This window comes from Chiloscyllium punctatum, chromosome 41 (genome assembly GCF_047496795.1).
Source record: "Chiloscyllium punctatum isolate Juve2018m chromosome 41, sChiPun1.3, whole genome shotgun sequence".
In the NCBI taxonomy this organism is placed as follows: Eukaryota; Metazoa; Chordata; class Chondrichthyes; order Orectolobiformes; family Hemiscylliidae; genus Chiloscyllium; species Chiloscyllium punctatum.
The window spans coordinates 26,241,722-26,259,893 of record NC_092779.1 but is presented as its reverse complement, the minus strand read 5'-3'; the positions used below and the strand labels follow the sequence as shown (position 1 = coordinate 26,259,893).

Sequence of the window (18,172 nt, the reverse complement as noted above, 5' to 3'; positions counted from 1 at the left end):
TAGAAAATTGCTAACGTAACCCCGCTGTTTCAGAAGGGAGTAAGGCAAAAGACAGGAAATTATAGGCTGATTAGCCTGAGCTCAGTCGTTGGTTAGATTTTGGAGTCAGTAGTGAAGGATGGGATTTCTGAAAACTTGGATGTGCATTGTAAAGTAGGGCAAAGTCAGCATGATTTCTTCAAGGGGAGGTCATGCCTGAGAAATCTGCTAGAATTCTTTGAGGAGGTAATGAGCAGGTTAGACCAAGAAGAGTCAATGGATGTTATCTATCTGGACTTCCAGAAGGCCTTTGATAAGGTGCTGCACAGGAGGCTGTTAAGATAAGGGCCCATGGTGTTAGAGGCAAGGTGCCTAACGTGGATAGAAGATTGGCTGGCTGGCTGGCTGGCTGGCAGAAGGTAGAGAGTGGGGATAAAAGGGTCCTTCTCTGAATGGAAGCCAGTGAATAGTGGTGTTCCACAAAGATGAGTGTTAGGACTACACCTTTTCACTTAATGCATTAATGGTCTGGATGAAGGAACTGAGGGCATTCTGGCTACATTTGCAGGTGATACAAAGATAGTTGGAGGGCAGGTAGTATTGAGACAGGGAGGCTGCAGATAGGTTAGGAGATTGGCCAAAAAAGTGGCAGATGAAATATAATGGTAAAGTGTGAGGTGATGCAGTTTTCGTAGAAGAATAGAGGCATGGACTATTTTCTTAATGAAGAGAAAATTAAAATCTGGAGACCTCGTCCTGGATTCTGTCACGGTAAGCATGCAGGTTGAGTCGGTAATTAGGAAGGCACATACAATGTTGTCATTCATCTCTAAGACTAAATATAATAGCAGGAGTGTATTTCTGAGGCTTTCTAAGGCTCTGGTCAGACCACATTTAGAATATTGTGAGCAATTTTGGGTCCCGTACCTCTGGAAGGATGTATTGGCCCTGGAGCGGGACTAAAGGTGGTTCATGAGAATGATCCCAGGAATGAAAGGCTTAACATATGAGAAATGTTTGAGGACTCTTGGGACTATACTTGATGGAGTTTAGAAGGATTGGTGGGTGGGGAATTAGATTAGATTACTTAGTGTGGAAACAGGCCCTTCACCCAACCAGTCCACACCGACCCTCTGAAGAGCAACCCACCCAGACCCATTCCCCTATATTTACCCCTTTACCTAACACTACGGCCAATTTAGCATGGTCAATTCACCTAATCTGCACATTTTTTGGACTGTGGGAGGAAACCAGAGCACCCGGAGGGAAACCTCACACAGGGAGAATGTGCAAACTCTACACAGACAGTTGCATGAGGCGGGATTTGAACCCAGGTCTCTGGCACTGTGAGGCAGCAGTGCTAACCACTGTGCCATCGTGTCGCCCATAATCTGATTGAAACTTATAGAATACTAAACTGTTTGGACACAATGAATGCCGGGAAGATGTTTCGATTGGCAGGGGAGATGAGGACCTGAGGGCACATCCTTCGAGTAAAGGGAAGACCCTTTAGAATGTAGATAAGGAGGAACTTTCATCAGAACAGTGAATCTGTGGAATTCATTGCCACAGAGGGCTGTAGAGGGCAGATCATTTAATATATTTAAGACTGAGATAGATAAGTTCTAGATTGCCAATGGGATCAAAGGTTACAGGAGGAAAGTGTGAAAATCGGGTTGGAAAACCTATCAGCCATGAGCGAATGGTGGAGCAGACTCGCTGGGCCAGTTGGCCTAATTTCTGCAGCTATGGTCTTACTTTTAATGTCATGAGATGTCCTAAGGCATTGCAGAAGCATTATCAAACTACATATGCTAGGTGATTAAAAGCTTAGTCAATTATATAGGTTTTGACAAGTGGTTTTAAATGAGGAGGGAGGCAGAATTGTCAGAAGGAAGGTCAGAGCTTTGGGCCTCGAGCCAATGATAGTGATTTGAAATTAATTATAATGTAGACCAGAAACTGAGTACAGAAATCTCAGTTGGTTTGGGGAATTTTAGGATAGGAGTGGTCAAGGCCATAGAGGGATTTGACAATGTTAACAGGCATCTTAAAATTGAGATGTTGCTTAATAGTTAGCTCGTACTGCTTGCCAAACTTGTGAAGGATGATTGCTTGCAGATCAGGATATGGGCAGCTGAGGTTTTAACTCTGAAAAGACAGGAATAATTGCAAATGTAAGTGGGGGGAGGAATGAATTATGGGCATATGTTGGGCAATGAAAGCCAAGATCTTTGTGATCCATGTTTTGAACGGGATGCTTTTTGGAATGTTGGAATTTGCAAAAGAGTTTAAAGCTGCTATGCCAGAATTGCGATCAGCTACTGTTATGAAGATATTCTGAGTTCTTTCACTTCCATAATAGGCAGCTGGTCTAATGTAACTTTACACCCAGCGCTGTTGAAAATGCAGCCCATGGGTGAAAACTGTTTTTATTCATCGATAAGTTACTTACGTGACCAGTGTTTATTGCCTTGAAAATGGGATGGTGGCCCTTATTAATCTGGTAGCAAAGTGATGCAACTAAATAGATTATTTGGCAGAAGGCAGTCTGGTATATAATTTTAAGTTATTTTGGACAGAAATTGCAGCTTTCTTTCCCATGAATGAACTAGTTGGGTCATTTTTTTTAAATGCGGCTTCATGATGCCATCTTTTTATAGCCAGTTTTCTTAAAAAAAACTCTCTACTTTATGAAATGTTTTATCAAGTCCTTAAATGCAGTGCTGAAGCAAATGATCAAAGTACATTTTGTTTTCAAGCACAAAAATTAGTATGCATCCAAGTACCAGTATAGGGATAAGCTCCTCTTGGTTGAACTATTGTCAATAATCTGGATATGAGGGATAAAGACCAATTGAGAATCTGAATTCTATTTTTTTTAAATCATCATATAATCCATACATGGGTGAATACTGATTTGTGCTTGGGAAAAAAAGCCTTTTTATCATTTCTTAAATGCAATGATGAAGCAACTTAGTACAATGATGTTGAAGCATTCCATAATTTAGAACAAGTGTATATTAGACATCCAATCATTGCAAAGGAATGATTAGTCCTGCTGCAACATCTGGGTGGAAAATTGCGGGAAAAAAAGCATGAACCCGATTGCTAAATAACTCCACTGCTGCAACATAGTTAGATTATAAACTCCCTGATGGATTCATTTATTGAAAGCTGTGACTAATGTTGAGTTCAACCATAACATAAGGTCTCATGTACATTAATTTTGCATTCTCTGACTTGACCAGCTCATGTTGGAATTGTTTTTTCCTCCCCCAAAGGGAGCAGTGAAAGTTTTGCATGTGATTTGTATCCATTCCTCCTGTTGGACTTTAGTGTGGCTGTTGCAAGGATGAGGTGCAATATTGTGTACTCTCTTGAACATCTGCAGTTTGAGAGCTTGACAGTTTGCAAACAAAGCCAAGCTGCAAGTCCGTGTTGGGGGGTATATTGGATGCTGAAGTGGAGATTTAGGATGGTATTTGAAAAGTTTTTAAAAAGAAATTGTAAATTAACTTAGTCAACCTTGCATTGTTTCTAAAAAAAAGACTGGAGGAAGAGGATAATTAGAGCAGGGCTTGGTTACATGATTCAGACTTTTTCCAAAGTAGTTTTTTTTTGTCATGCTTATGTTTCTGTTATAAATTATTGTGTTCTCATTTATAATGGTAATTGTCCATGTCAGCTTGTAATGCTCTAATTACTCCCTGTAGCCAGGAGATGCTGCCTATTCTGGGTCAGTGCTGTAATATGTAACTAAATGTAAATTTGGAAGGGACATTATGATGTCATTAACCTAAAAATAGGCAATGACATACTATTTAACAGCCATTCCCAACTCATTCAACAATTTGAATCTTCCTTCATCTCCATGTATTAGAAGTATGTTTCTTGTATTTTAAATATGTCATTTTTCTTCTCTTTTTTTTTTCCCTCCACCACATATTCGTCTCATCTGGCCAAGAGAGTGCAAAGCTCCACAACAGTGGTTAGCACTGCTGCCTCACAGCGCCAGAGACCCGGGTTCAATTCCCGCCTCAGGCGACTGACTGTGTGGAGTTTGCACGTTCTCCCCGTGTCTGCGTGGGTTTCCTCCGGGTGCTCAGGTTTCCTCCCACAGTCCAAAGATGTGCAGGTCAGGTGAATTGGCCATGCTAAATTGCCCGTAGTGTTAGGTAAGGAGTAGATGCAGATGTAGGGGTAAGGGTGGGTTACGCTTCGGCGGGGCGGTGTGGACTTGTTGGGCCGAAGGGCCTGTTTCCACACTGTAAGTAATCTAATCTAAAAAAATCCAACATCTACCATTTTTTTTCAATCAACGTGCAAGGGATTTAATTAGGAATCCTGGACCATATTGCTTCTGTTACCTCTTTCATCACTAGTAGCACAGATGGGGAAAGTCAGGGCCACAGAGGGATTTGAAAACCAAGATGAGAAATTTAAAATCCAGGCATTGATTGACCACGACCCAATGTAGGCCAATAGGGGAGCGAGATTTAATGTGAACTGAGAGGGGACAGCCTAGGTTTTGATGGCAAGCTTGTGTGTTGCAACAGTGGCCGATGCCAGCACTATCAATATCCATCTGTATCATGCATTTAGGAAAATATGCTATGTATTGATTGTTGTAGTGAAAATAAAAGTCATCATCTTGCTCAACAGGAAGAAATGGACAGGAACCCAATGGTTTCCTCCCTGCTTAACAGATTGGCAAACTATACCAACTTGACTCAGGGTGTCCGAGAACATGAGGAGGCAGAAAACAATGAGGAGTCACGAAAGAAGGAAATTAAGGTAAATCGGCTTGGCCTAATGAGGAAAATGTTTGTTTGTGTGATTGCTGAGAACTACTGCTGTCCAGAGATGACTCAATCCAGATCACAAATGGAAGAGTAAACCATGTGTTAATCTGAAAATAATCTGAAAACTATCACCTGATGAAGGAGCATCACTCCGAAAGCTAGTGTGCTTCCAATTAAACCTGTTGGACTATAACCTGGTGTTGTGTGATTTTTAACTCTTGTACACCCCAGTCCAACACCATCTCCAAATCATGAAAATGTTTGTCATTGTGCTTTTTCTTACACCAAGAAAGTGAGCATATGTTTAAAATTTGAAGCAATGCAAGGAAGCTGATTTCTATAACTAATTGAGATGACTAATAAGGCAGTACTTTCCCATAAAGGATTGTGGATGTTCATGGTCACAAAAGCTAAGCTTGAAGGGTTATTTGTTGAGATACACTTTCATGTTGTAAACTTCTCTTAATGAGTGAAAAATGAGTAGCAGAGTAAAAGTTTGAACATCGATACTAAATTTTTGAGAATAAGGAGGTTATTAGTTTGCATATGTGAGAGAAAGCCTGTATCACAGAGACTCAGTCAGAGTTGTTTGATTATAAATTTATAACTAAGTAGATAGAAGTAGCTACTTAACTGCTTGAACTTATTCTGCCAATCAATTAATTCATGTTTAATCAGCAGCTTAACTCCATGCACCTAAAATAACAGATTGTGGAAACCTAAAATAATAACAAGTGCTGAAGAAGCTTAGCAGGTCTGCTGTGTTGGACTTAAAATATTAACTCTGTTTCTCTCTCCACTGGTTGCTGGTCTGCTGAAATTCTCCAGCACTTTGTTTTTTTTTCAACTCTTATGTACCTGTGTCTGTCCCATTTCCATAGATTTCTGAGGGCCAAAGGTGTCAGTCAATGTTATAATTTTAAATTACGGATTGACGTGGTATCAGTTGCCATTTGCAGATGTGTTCCAATTTATTTTTGATCACCCTTTACATAAGAACTTTCTTAATTTCAATCGTGAAATATTCAGCTCCCTTGTAAATCATTGCATATAAACTGACCCTATTTATCTGGCTCCCAAAATCATGTTTTTGTATATACTGGAGTGTTTAGGTTGACTCTGCCCTCCTGTCTTTTCAGCTGCTACATGCTATTCCAGCATTATCAGTCAGCCTACATTGTTCCACTCCACAAATGCATGTTTTACTTCCTGGCACCTTTTATGACAAGGGATCAAGTATGTAAAGTTCTCGTCATCCTGTTATGGAAAGAATGTTATTAAGCTGGAGAAGGTTCAGAAGAGATTTACCAAGATGTTGCTGGGAATGGAAGGGTTGAGTTATAAAGAAATGCTGGGACTTTTTTTTTTCCCCCCACTGGAGTATAGGAAGTTGAGAGGTGACCTTCTGAAGATTTATAAAATCATGAGGGGTATAGTTAAGGTGAATGGTAGGTGTCTTTTCTCTTAACACCCACTCTGGTATTATACTCTTATACATATACATTGACTCTAGTTTTTGGAAAGATTTTTGAGGCTTCAGTGATTTTTGATTTATACACTGACATGTATTGTAATTTTTTTGAATCTGCCATCTAGTCCTAGACCACCCAACAAATGGAAATACTTTTGCCCTGATCAATCCTGTTTGTGATTCTTAATATTTTCAGAAAGCTTTAATCAAGTCATTTTCAAGCTTTATAGATGTTGCATTTCCTAGAATTCAGTGTGATTTTTAACTCAGGGCTGCTGATTCATTATTACATGCAATGCCTTCCAGCTTCTCCAACTCCAAGCTCCCCATTACCCCCTCCCCCCCCCCCCCCCCATACCCACCAACGCCAGGATGCTCATGTGAAATTGAGCTCATACCCTCCATGACTTGTGGATCTCTGAGTGGTGACAGTATCTGGGAACATTGTTGAAAAAAGAGGTCAAATGGTCCATTTTTGCCCCAATGTCAACTCTTGGTTCCCCATTTGTATCACTTCACACCCCACCCCCCCTCCAACTATATCCCGATACTATCCATGCCAGCTAATAGCACTTTTATTCCTGTTTACCCAGTTTACTCTTTGTCACGTTGAATCTGTGACATGATGTGTGGAACTGCTGAGAACATGTGGAATAGAGGACAGACTCCAAAGTCTCAAAGATGAAAATCTTGCACTTCAGTTTACTTGTGTTGCTCTCTTTGTGTACCCTGTTGACAAGTATTGTTTACAGTACTTAGGTGTGTTCTGACCAAGGTGAAACTGAAACTTTATTTCTATCTCCTGGTATTTTAATGCTTCAGATGTAAAGCCAGTATTAAACTTCTGACAATTTATTTTTGTTAGCTTGACATTTTGTAGATGGACATACCTGTACCCTAAGGCTGTTTGGGCCTTTGCTTTTCTACTAACCAGTCACCATTTGTTGTGAACATGTTTCCTCATATGTAGCTTGCTGTGCTGTCATCTATGATGTTAATAAACCATGACTAGATGAGCTCTCAATGCCAGATCTTTGTGAGCCATTATCTGATGCCTCTTTTTTTTTTCATCTAGCTTAGCGGCTCTTCTAAACGTGCAAATAATTAAAACTTCAATTCTTCTCCAAGTTTAGCAAATCCTCTGTTTTATGAGCAGTATTCAGGGTATGAATGTACCAACCCTCCAGGCTATAGAAACCAAAGTAGCTTTGAAATATGTGATGCATTGGCTCTTGAGCATTTTCCACCTCAAAACAAAAACACCCACCATATATTAAGGCAGAACTGAAATGTTATGACTGGAGAAAGATTCTCATTTGTACTGATTTTAATGTAAGGTAGTGGTATTGAGATTATTTGATGGGAAGTAGATTAAATATTTTAAGACAATCCAATAACCATTGGGTAGTATCGAAAGTCCTGACCAAGCAAACAGCTGATGACCATTGTTCATATGATCTGTCTTGTGCAATAACGAGGTTTAAACAATGTGGAGGACTTTTAAATAGCGAACATGCTCTGGTTCTGTGCATAAAGAGTAGAAAATCTTTTTTTTTTAATGGTTTGAGTACTCTGATGCTTGACATGTCACATTTGACGTTGTCTCCTTATGGATTAAATCATCTTTCAAATACTCCTCCATTCTAGCAAAGGTGATTTTAAACTTTCATGTTTAAGATATACTCCAGAAACAACATAGCTCAAAGTCCTAACCCTATCACAAGAAAATATCAATAAACAGTTATTCAGTACAGAATTCTTTTATTTTGCCAAATGTGATCGTCTTGGGTCTGTACTTCTCGCAACTAAGATTTGGTTTTCTTTGGTTTCTCATTACTGTTATCATCAAACAAGAAAAACTACTATAACTAATTTTTACAAATCTATTGTTGAAGAATTGTTAATCCCACCGTTTGAAGAATTAGCCACATGTATCCAAATTAATGTTGTTCAGTACCTGACATGTGACATCAGATGCCCATTTCCAGTTCACAATCATTATTAGTGATGGGTTGGACAGGATTTTAAGTGAATAAATATTCACAATTACCAAGAAAGTTTAACATCTGATGGCTTTTTGCAGATAATGGTGTTGTCGAAGGTTACTGAGATCTTTAATTTGCAACTCTAGTATTATACATAGAGAATATTTTGACCTGTTGATCTTTTTGAAAGCTACCCACAAAGATGTCGTGATTTTCGAAATAAACCAGGAATTCTTCAATTTGCATTGTAGCACCTGCTAAAGGGGATCTTCAGCATCCAGTAAAAATAGCATCATCAAGCAGGATACATAGGCAATCAAATTAAAGAACTTGAAGATAGAGCAAGCTAAGAATTGCAAGGAAATTTCTTTTTAGTTTTCTTTTCATAATTTTGCAGAGCGCTTTCTCAACTCATCCTTCAGGTTTGTGTGCTTCTACCCCAACTCCCTGATCTTGTACTCCTTTTAAAAATTGTGCTGCTGCTTCTCATTTTTCTGACCAAAACATATTTGAAATCACTCCAGAGGCCAGTATCATAGGGGCAAGAATGGTTGTTGGATATTCCAGGGTTTAGATGTTTCAAAAGGAATGGGGATGGGGAGGTAAGAGGTGGAGGAGAGGCCTTGCTAATCAGGAATAGTATCACAGCTGCAGAAAGGGAGATCATCAAGGCACTTTTGTTTATAGCGTCCGTATGAGTCGAAGTCCGAAACTGGAAAAGAGCAGTCCCTTTATTGGGAGCTTTCTACAGGCCCCCCAATAGCAACAGAGACTTGGCGAAGCAGATTTTGGAAATGTGTAGAAGTAACAGGGTTGTTGTCATGGGTGACTTTAACTTCCCTAATGCAAGGCGACCCCATATCTGTGGGTCCTGTTACCGTGGTTTTGGTTACCTGCGGTTTACTGTGACCCAAACAGGTTACTGGGAACGTTCCAGAACCAGGGACCAGGGGGCTGCCAGGAAAGTAAGTTTCCAATTAAATGAATGGGTACACTCCTATCGGCGGTTTCAGGCTTCTGTGGTAGGCCTTGAAACATATTCCTCATGGGTGCGGGTTGACTAATGTATTGATTGGGGACCTACCTTGTTCAAATAGTTTGGATGGAGCAGTGTTTGTCAGGTTTGTCCAAGAAGAGTTCCTGACGCAATATGTAGATAGGCCGACTAGAGGGGAGGCCATATTGGATTTGGTGCTTGACAACGAACCGTGCCAGGTATCAGATCTCTCTGTGGGAGAGTATTTTGGTGACGGTGATCACAACTCCATGACCTTTACTATACTCCTGGAGAGGCATAGGAGCAGATGATATGGGAAAGTATTTCATTGGTTGAGGGTGAATTACAATGTTATTAGGCAGGAACTGGGGCACCTCAATTGGGAACAGATGTTCTCCATGAAATGCACAATAGAAACGTGGAGGCTGATTAGGAAGCACCTGCTGGCAGTGGGACAAACTTATCCAGCATTGGGGCAAGGAAGGGATGGTAGGTTGAAAGAACCTTGAAACCTTTTGATGAAGAGCTTATATTCAAAGTGTCGACTCTCCTGCTCCTTAGATGCTGCTTGACCGGCTGTGCTTTTTCAGCACCACCCTCTTCAACGATGTAGAACATCTAGTCAAGAGGAAGAAGGAAGCTTGCTTAAGGTTGAAGAGGCAAGGATCAGACAGTGCTTTAGAGAGTTACAGGAGCCAGAAGGGAACTGAAGAATGGACTTAGAGCAAGAAGAGGGCATGAAAAAGCTTTAGCGGGGAAGATTAAGGAAAACCCTAAGGTATTTTACACTCATGAGGGACAAGAGGATGGCCAGAGTGAGGGTAGGGCCGATCAGGGATAGTGGAGGGAACTTGCACCTGGAGTCAGACGATATTGGGGAGGTCTTTAATGAATACTTTGCTTCAGTAGTCACTACTGAGAGGGAGATTAGAGTGGTGCTGGAAAAGCCTGATGAAGGGCTCCTGCCGATAAGTCGATTTTCCTGCTCCTCAGATGCTGCCTGATCTGCGTTTGACTCTGATCTCCAGCATCTGCAGTCCTCACTTTCAACTACTGAGTGGGACTTTGATGTTTCTGAGGACAGCATGAAACAGATTGATATGCTAGAACAGATTGATATTAGGAAGGAGGATGTGCTGAAAATTTTGAAAAACTTAAAGGTAGATAAATACGCTGGGCCAGATGGGAAATATCCAAGGTTACTGCAGGAAGTGATGGAGGAGATTGCACCTTTGGCAATGATCTTTGCATTCTCAGAGTCCACTGGATTGGGCCAGATGATTGGAGAGTGGCAAATGTTATTCCCTTGTTCAAGAAAGGAAATAAGGATATCCTGGGAATTACAGACCAGTCAGTCTTACATCAATGGTGGGCAAAGTATTGGAGAAGATTCTGAGAGACAGGATTTATGATTACTTGGAAAACCGTAGTTTGATTAGAGATAGTCAGCATGGTTTTGTGAAGGGTAAGTCATGCCTGACAAGCCTTAATCAATTCTTTGAGGATGTGACAAAACACATTGATAAAGGTAGAGCAGTCGATGTGGTGTACATGGATTTTAGCAAGGCATTTGATAAGGTTCCCCATGGTAGGCTCATTCAGAAAGTAAGGGGGCATGGGATACAGGGCAACTTGTCTGTCTGGATGCAGAATTGGCTGACCCATACAAGACAGGATGGTGATCGATAGAAAGTATTCAGCTTGGAGCTTGACCAGTGGTATTCCACAGGCTCAATTCTGGGATGTCAGCTCTTTGTGATGTTTATAAATGACCTTGAAGAGAAAGTGGACTGCTGGGTTAATGAGTTTGCCGATGACATGAAGGTTGGTGGAGTGGTGGATAGTATGGAGGGCTGTTATAAGTTACAATGAGACATTGACAGGATGCAGAGCTGGGCTAATAAGTGGCAGATGGAGTTCAACCTGGAAAAGTGTGAAGCCTTTCACCTTCAAAGGTCAAATTTGAATGCAGAATACTGTATTGAAGACAGAATTCTTGGCAGTGTGGAGGAACAGAGGGAACTTGGTGTCCATGTCCATAGATCCCTCAAAGTTGCCACCCAGGTTGATAAGGTTGTTAAGAAGGTGTATGATATATTGGTTTTCATTAGCAGGGGGATTGAGTTTAAGAGTTACGGGGTTATGTTGCACCTCTATAGAGTCCTGGTTAGACTACACTTGGATATTGTGTTCAGTTCTGGTTGCCTCATTATCAGAAAGATGTGGAAGCTTTAGAGAGGATGCAGAGGAGATTTACCAGGATGCTGCCTGAACTGGAGGGCATGTCTTATAAAGAAAGGGTGAGGGAGCTAGGGGTTTTCTCATTGGAGCAAAGAACGATGAGACGTGACTTGGTAGAGGTGTACAACATGTTGAGAGACATAGATAGAGTAGATAGCCAGAGACTTTTTCCCATGGCAGAAATGTCTATCATGCGGGGGCATAATTTTGAGGTAATTGGAAGAAAATTTAGGGGAGATGACAGGGGTAGGTTCTTTACTCAGAGTGATGGGTGTGGGCAATGCACTGCCAGCAGTGATAGTAGCGTCCGATACATTATGGACATTTAAGCAACTCTTTGATAGGTACATGGAAGTTAATACAATGAAGGGTACACAGGTTAGCCTGATCTTAGAGTAGGATAAAAGGCTGGCACAATATCTCGGGCTGAAAGGCCTGTACTGCGCTATACTCTTTAATGTCCTATGTTATATCTCATCACCAAGTCACCTTTTATTTACACATGCATAGCATTTGACACTAGTTTTTCTACTTCAGAACTAGTTCTCAGAATAAGCAGAACTTCTGACAGTCCTTTTTTTTTATTTTATTAAGCAATACACAGTTTACAAAACAATTAACATTAACAGCTGTATACAGAGAAACAGCAATTTTACAAGGGAGAGGAATGGCAAAGCCAGGCCCCAATCCCTACTGTTCAACTAGTTTTCAGGGAAATGAGGACAAACCTCGAATCCCATCCTGTTTATATCCGTCAGCTAGGGCTCTCTGGTTGAACTGGGTTGACAGCCCTAATCAGGGAACTCTTATTCTGAGCTTCACCTGGCTGTACTTGTTCCAACTACTAAAGTAACACTTCAGATTTTTGTTGTGTCCTCCTGTTTCCCTGATCCTCCAAAACCTGTCTTGTTATCTTCCTTATTGTTAACTATATTTTCAAGTTCCATGTCATTTACAAACAGTGGCCTTAATCTTGATTCCTGGGAACACCACTGTGTATGTTTTTTTTTAAATGGCTTACTGGATTTGAAATGTTAACTCTGCTTTCTATTCACAGATGCTGCCAGACCTGAGTTTCTCCAGCCACTTCTGTTGTTGATCACTGTATACTTCCTTCATATTGCATATTAGAAGTCATTGGAAAGTAGAGTAGTTGGCAAGTTTGATTATGCCAGTTTGCTGTGATGTTAAAGCCACACCTTTCATTAATAATTTTGGTTTGATTTATTGCATCTGCATTTCAGTGTGTGAATTCTGAGCTGGGTTGAAGTAGGTGAGGAAGATCTACTGACTGCAGGTAATGTATTGTTTATCTGTGTTGTCTTTGAGTCTTGGGAGACAGATTTGCACTTTGTAGTGCATCAGCAGGAGGAAAAAGGACTGGAAAATAAGTTATCCTGGAGCTTTTTCATGCATCCTCTGGTATCTGATGTTAGCATAATTTTTTTTTCTGTTGGTGATCCCCAGCATGCGCTTGTTCTTTCAGGAGTCGTTTGGCACAGTAAGACTAAAGAAATAAGAAGAAAAGGACCCTTTTTAAAACCTAAAAAAAAGTTTGGAAAGTCCATTTACAGTTCAACATTTCTCCTCTTCAGGGCTACTTGGAGATTATAACAGGCTATTTATAAAGGATGAGGATGGGGTAATGGAAATCTCCAGTTCTTTTCCTTGCAGTTTCATTTTATTTTAAGAGAATGTGATTCTGTGTTTAGGTGTCCTCAACTTTTCATCTGAAATCTTACTCTTTTGATCATCTCTGGTTGCAACCAGGATTTTGCATTAACATTCACTAACTTGTGAGCATATAAAATATGTACTGGAGAAAGCCATTCAGCTTGACCTGCTATTCAATAAGGCGATGGCTGATCTGTTTGTGGCCTCAATCCCACATCCTTGCCTACCTCTAATAATCTTGGACTCTCCCTTTTTAAAAAAAAATTATCGCCTTTCTTCATTCTACTGACTTGCCACTGTCATCCGTGAGTGAGTGTTCTTCATGCCTGGTATCATGTCACAAAATCAATTGTAGACATTTCCAATCTGAGCTTGCTATTGAGAGGATAATTCTATCCAGTTTCTTGCCTTTCAAAATTACAGATTTAAACCCTGTTGGATATTGAAACCTGAAAGCAGGAGGTAAGGACTGAACTTAACCCAGTTCTGAAGAAGGGTCACTTCACCTGTAATGTTAACTCTATTTTCCTCTCCTCATGGATGCTGCCAGAATTGCATAGATTTCATAACAATTTCTGTTCTGGTTTCTGACTTCCAGCATTCACCATTCTTTTGGGTTTTTTCCTTAATCAGGGTTCACTTAGCTGTGGAGTCAGGGGTGTGAATTGTGTAACTTAATGGAGATCTTTAAATCAACATTTTGTGGTGTGATCAAACCTGGAGCCCTTACTGCTTGTTGTTGGATGCCGACTGTTCGTAATGGTTGTTTGTTAGACGTGTAAGTGAAAAGTACGGCTCAGTTATCTTTTCTCAAAGTCTTGTCACGCAACGTGCAGAGTAGCGTAAATGAAAATTTTCTGTTCTCCATCCTCATTGTTCATTTTCATGAAATAAAATAATAAATTGACTGACTGCTGTGCACGATCAAGCATGCTGGTTGACTGAACCAACTAGCCTGACAGATATTTCTCTTTTTTTTTTCCTAACAGCCTTATGGTCTGCATTAAAACAATGTAAAATATGTCTTCATTCTAAGAGTCTTGCTCAGGACCAGTATTTCTGTGGACGTGACACATACTCTTGGCACAATGGGTAAAAACACATTCTCTTGGCTCATTGGATAAAAATATCTGTGTTAGTTGCATCCATAACAGAACACTTTTGTTTCACGGCTACTGGAAAAATTTGTTCAGATCCATAAATAAACCAAGCTATGCAGTGATAAAGAGCTATCAAAGATAGATTATTCTAAATTTGAAGTGTACTTCATTTGTCATACTAGCTACTACCTCCTGCTTGTGCATTAAAAACGAGTTACATTTATATAGCAACTTAACATATGAATCAGGAGTAGGCCATTCAGGCCTTCGTGCCTGCTCCGCTCTGCATGGCCACCTTTTATCCCCTTTGCTTAACACAAATCTTAAAAACCTCTTCCTTTTTTAAAAAAAAAATTCTAGGACTTGGTATCTGTCTCCTTTTTTAAGGTTTGCAACCTTCAGAGAGGAAAATTTCACTGCGTCTCTCTCAAATGAGCACCCCAATTTCGAAATGTTGACCCTTTTTGTTCTAGCTTCTCCCTTAAGAAGAAACATCCTCTCTATATTTACAATGTTAGCGCAACTTAGGATTGCGTGTTTCAATCAAATCATGTTATTTTCTTAACTCCAGTGGATGCAAGCCTGACCTGTGAATCCTTTCCTCACAAAACAACCAATGACCATTCCCTGTCCCCCACTCGGGACACCCCAAAGTACCCGTGTCCAGTTGCATGCTTTTGGTGGTGCAGTAGCAATTCTAATGTAGAGAAAACTTAAGTAATTTATGTACCAGCAAGGTTTCATGAGCAACAATGAAAAGAAACAACCAGGTAATTTATTTTACTGGTTTTGGTTGATAGATGTTAACCAGATTGCTGGGTAAAATCTCAGTTTACTTTGAATGCTGCATAGGGGTCTGAGTGGGCATAATTTGCCAGTGTGTTTGTGCCTACATCTAAGAGGTTGGGTTCAACATAGTGGCCATGAGGAAGGCAAGATCACAAACTGTCTTCAAGCTTGGGCCTCTTTGTAAACTCTGTCTATTGAAAGTTTTATAGGTATATACAGTGTTAATTTCTTCAGCCAGAGGGGTATTAATCTGTGGAACTCATTGTCACAGAGGGCTGTGGAGGCCTAGTTATTGAGCATATTTAACTTAGAAGTTTTTGATTAGTAGAGTACAAGGGTTATGGGGAGATGGCAGGCGAATGGGATTGAGAAACATATCAGCTATGATCAAATGTGGTGCAGACACACTGGGGCTGAATGGCCTAATTTTGCTCCTATCTGTTATAGTCTTGTGGTCTACTGGATAAACTGAGACGTAGACTTCTTTTAATGTTGCAACATCTTTTAATGTTGCATTTTTGGAAGAATGTTCTCCACACATGTGCTTCTCTTTATCTGTTATTCCTCTCTGGTATCCCTTTTCGAACACCAGGTGGGGAGCATCTCAGTGACAGCGACGCAAGTTTGCTCTAGGGTACTAAAAGTCCTTATACAACAGACTGAAGCTTTGACTTTTAACAATTCACCAAACAACAGGCTGCTTTAACAATGCATCATGCCATTTGTGCTGCACTGAAGTGACAGTCTACACTGCTCAAATTGTGGGGTTCAAATCCACAACATTCAGATGCAGAGGCATTTCTGCTCTCACTGTTATGTTGCCTATGCCTTATGATTCATCTCTATTTAGCGTTGTGGAATAAAAATGGCATCTAAAGTGAGCTAAATTGTAATTAAGAAGATTTGTGTAGAATCTCTGCTTCCTGTGATTAAATAATTCATCCTGTAGTTTTGCAGTTAGAAGCTGCCATTTAAGCAGTTTACCACCACCCCTTTTGAGGGCGCCTAGGAATGGGCAATCTCTATTAGCCCAGCTAATGATGCCCACTTGTCGTAAATTAATTAAAAATAAACATGTTGTAGCCATATTAACCAACAGTCAATCACCACGGTTCATAGGAAAAGATGTGCAGCAATGCAGTTAAAACAAATTATCACCCAAGTTGATGTGAGTATAATAGTGCCTGATGTATTCCTGGCTGTTAACTGTTATTCAGAGTGCTTTCTATCTTGAGTATGATGATACTTCCTGAAGTCTGAGATGAGTGGAAGCTCAGTGTAACACCAGTTTTAATAACTTGCTGTTATCTAATTAGTACAGTGGACCAGTTATCGCAGTAAAACTTCACTATGTTAAGAGATTTGAACTGCAATTTGAGGTTAAGGCATGTCCTGCAGTAATCAGTTAGCTCATGTGATACATTCCAAAGTCTAATGCAAAAAAACTACTGTTCCTGTCATTTTAAAATATGTTGCAATCTTCTGACACTTCAGGCTGTGACTTTGTCCTGCAATTAATTGCATCATTTCTTGGAAATGGTTATGAACCTTACATAGCTTATTGTGTCTGAATTTGTTTCTGCAAAGTTTAATGCCTTTATTTTTTTGTTGGGATTTCCATGCTATTGCTACATATAGTGTTGTAGTATAACATTAAGAAAGTAGGGGGATAAAAACAGGCTCACTTGAGTTTCTGAAATTTGTTCCCATGAGTTTTTTTAATCTTCATATTGTAGCTTTGAACATTGTTAGACTCTGCAAATTAGTGTTTGGTGCAGAATGTTAAAAATGGTCAACTATTTTGTAGGAAAAGTTCTTCTGATGTCTGATCTTCAATTTTATAACCTACACTGGTGATATTTTCTGCAGCTGTCCTGTTTTTAATGGAACATTCTTGAGGTTTGACCCAGCCACTGCAGAGGCAGTAATAAATGCAAAATACAATGCAGATGCTAGAAGTCTGAACTAAACACGTTGCTGGAGAAACTCTGGGGGTGCAGCAGTGTCTGTGGTGAGGGAAACCTACTTAACGTTTTGAATCCTTTTCAGGACTGGTTCTCAACCAGCAGTTCTGAAGAAGTGGGCTGGAGGGAGTCCAAAAGTTAAGTCAGATAAATGCACATCTTTGCACGTCGGACAAGTTTTGATGATGCAAGCACAACTTGATAGAATTAGTATAATGAAACTCTGAGGCACCAGTGAGCACTAATGAAATGCACACTGACCACGTCTGAAGCAAGGGAATGAGAGCCATGGGGTGACTGAAGGGGAGTCAACATGGAGAGGAAACAGCAAAAACATAGAGGTTTCAGCCTATGGTGGATGGAGCACTGAAGGAGAGGAGGTTTGGAAGGAATGTGTGGTTCGGAACCAAGGATGAAAGAAAATTTGGTCTAGAATCCCAGTTGGAGGACTTATTACTGCAGAAAAATGTAGACCATAATCAAAGTATGTAGAACATAATCCAAGACTCCTCCCACCCCAGTTATACTCTCTTCCACCCTTTTTCATCTGGTAGAAGATACAGAAGTTTGAAAACATGTACCAACAGATTCAAAAATAGCTTCTTCTCTTTGTTATCAGACTTCTGAACGGACCTCTCATATGAGTTGATCTTTCCCTGGGCCTTCTCTGTAGTTGCAACACTATATTCTGCATTTTATGTTACCCTAGCGTACTTCTGTAAGGGATGATTGTTCTTGATAGCACGCAAAACAGTACTCACTGTATCTTGGTACATGTGACAATAATAAATCAAACCAAATCAAATCAGGAGATGGAGGAATGGAAACCTTGGAGTCGCCACCATCTAACTGACAAGAAAGGTCCAAGTCAAAGTTGATTTAATTTTTTTTTTAAAAAAAAGTTGCTCAGGAGGTCACTGGAGTTCATTTAACATTATGCTATGTGCTTGCTGGATTTGATCCAGAAAACCATTCATCTTTTTGTTGGTGCCTTTGTAATAATTTTGTGTTTTGCTTACATGGATATATTTTGCTTAACGTACAACACTTTTTACACAAATGGAATGACAGATAATAAATTAAATTTATTGTTGACAGAAGCAGATGGTACAAATCCTTAGCTGGACTCTATATTTATAGCAGTGCAATTTTTACTATTTACTTCAG

The 18,172-nt window shown here is 40.0% G+C and overlaps 1 protein-coding gene across 8 annotated transcripts in view; it reads left to right on the top strand.

Annotated features, from left to right (window-relative positions):
* The window catches only part of LOC140464936 (solute carrier family 12 member 7-like), a 254,371-nt gene that overhangs the window by 169,304 nt on the left and 66,895 nt on the right, over positions 1-18,172 (top strand). For 7 of the 8 annotated variants that reach the window (XR_011955023.1, XM_072560589.1, XM_072560587.1 and 4 more), the window contains exon 3: positions 4,645-4,776. Coding sequence is in view for 6 of the 8 variants with exons in the window: in XM_072560589.1 (XP_072416690.1) it covers positions 4,645-4,776 (132 nt within the window). In the remaining 2 variants the exon portion in view is untranslated. Of the gene's footprint in view, positions 1-4,644; positions 4,777-14,148; positions 14,245-18,172 lie in introns of those variants that run through there. The other variant, XM_072560594.1, reaches the window with a different exon arrangement.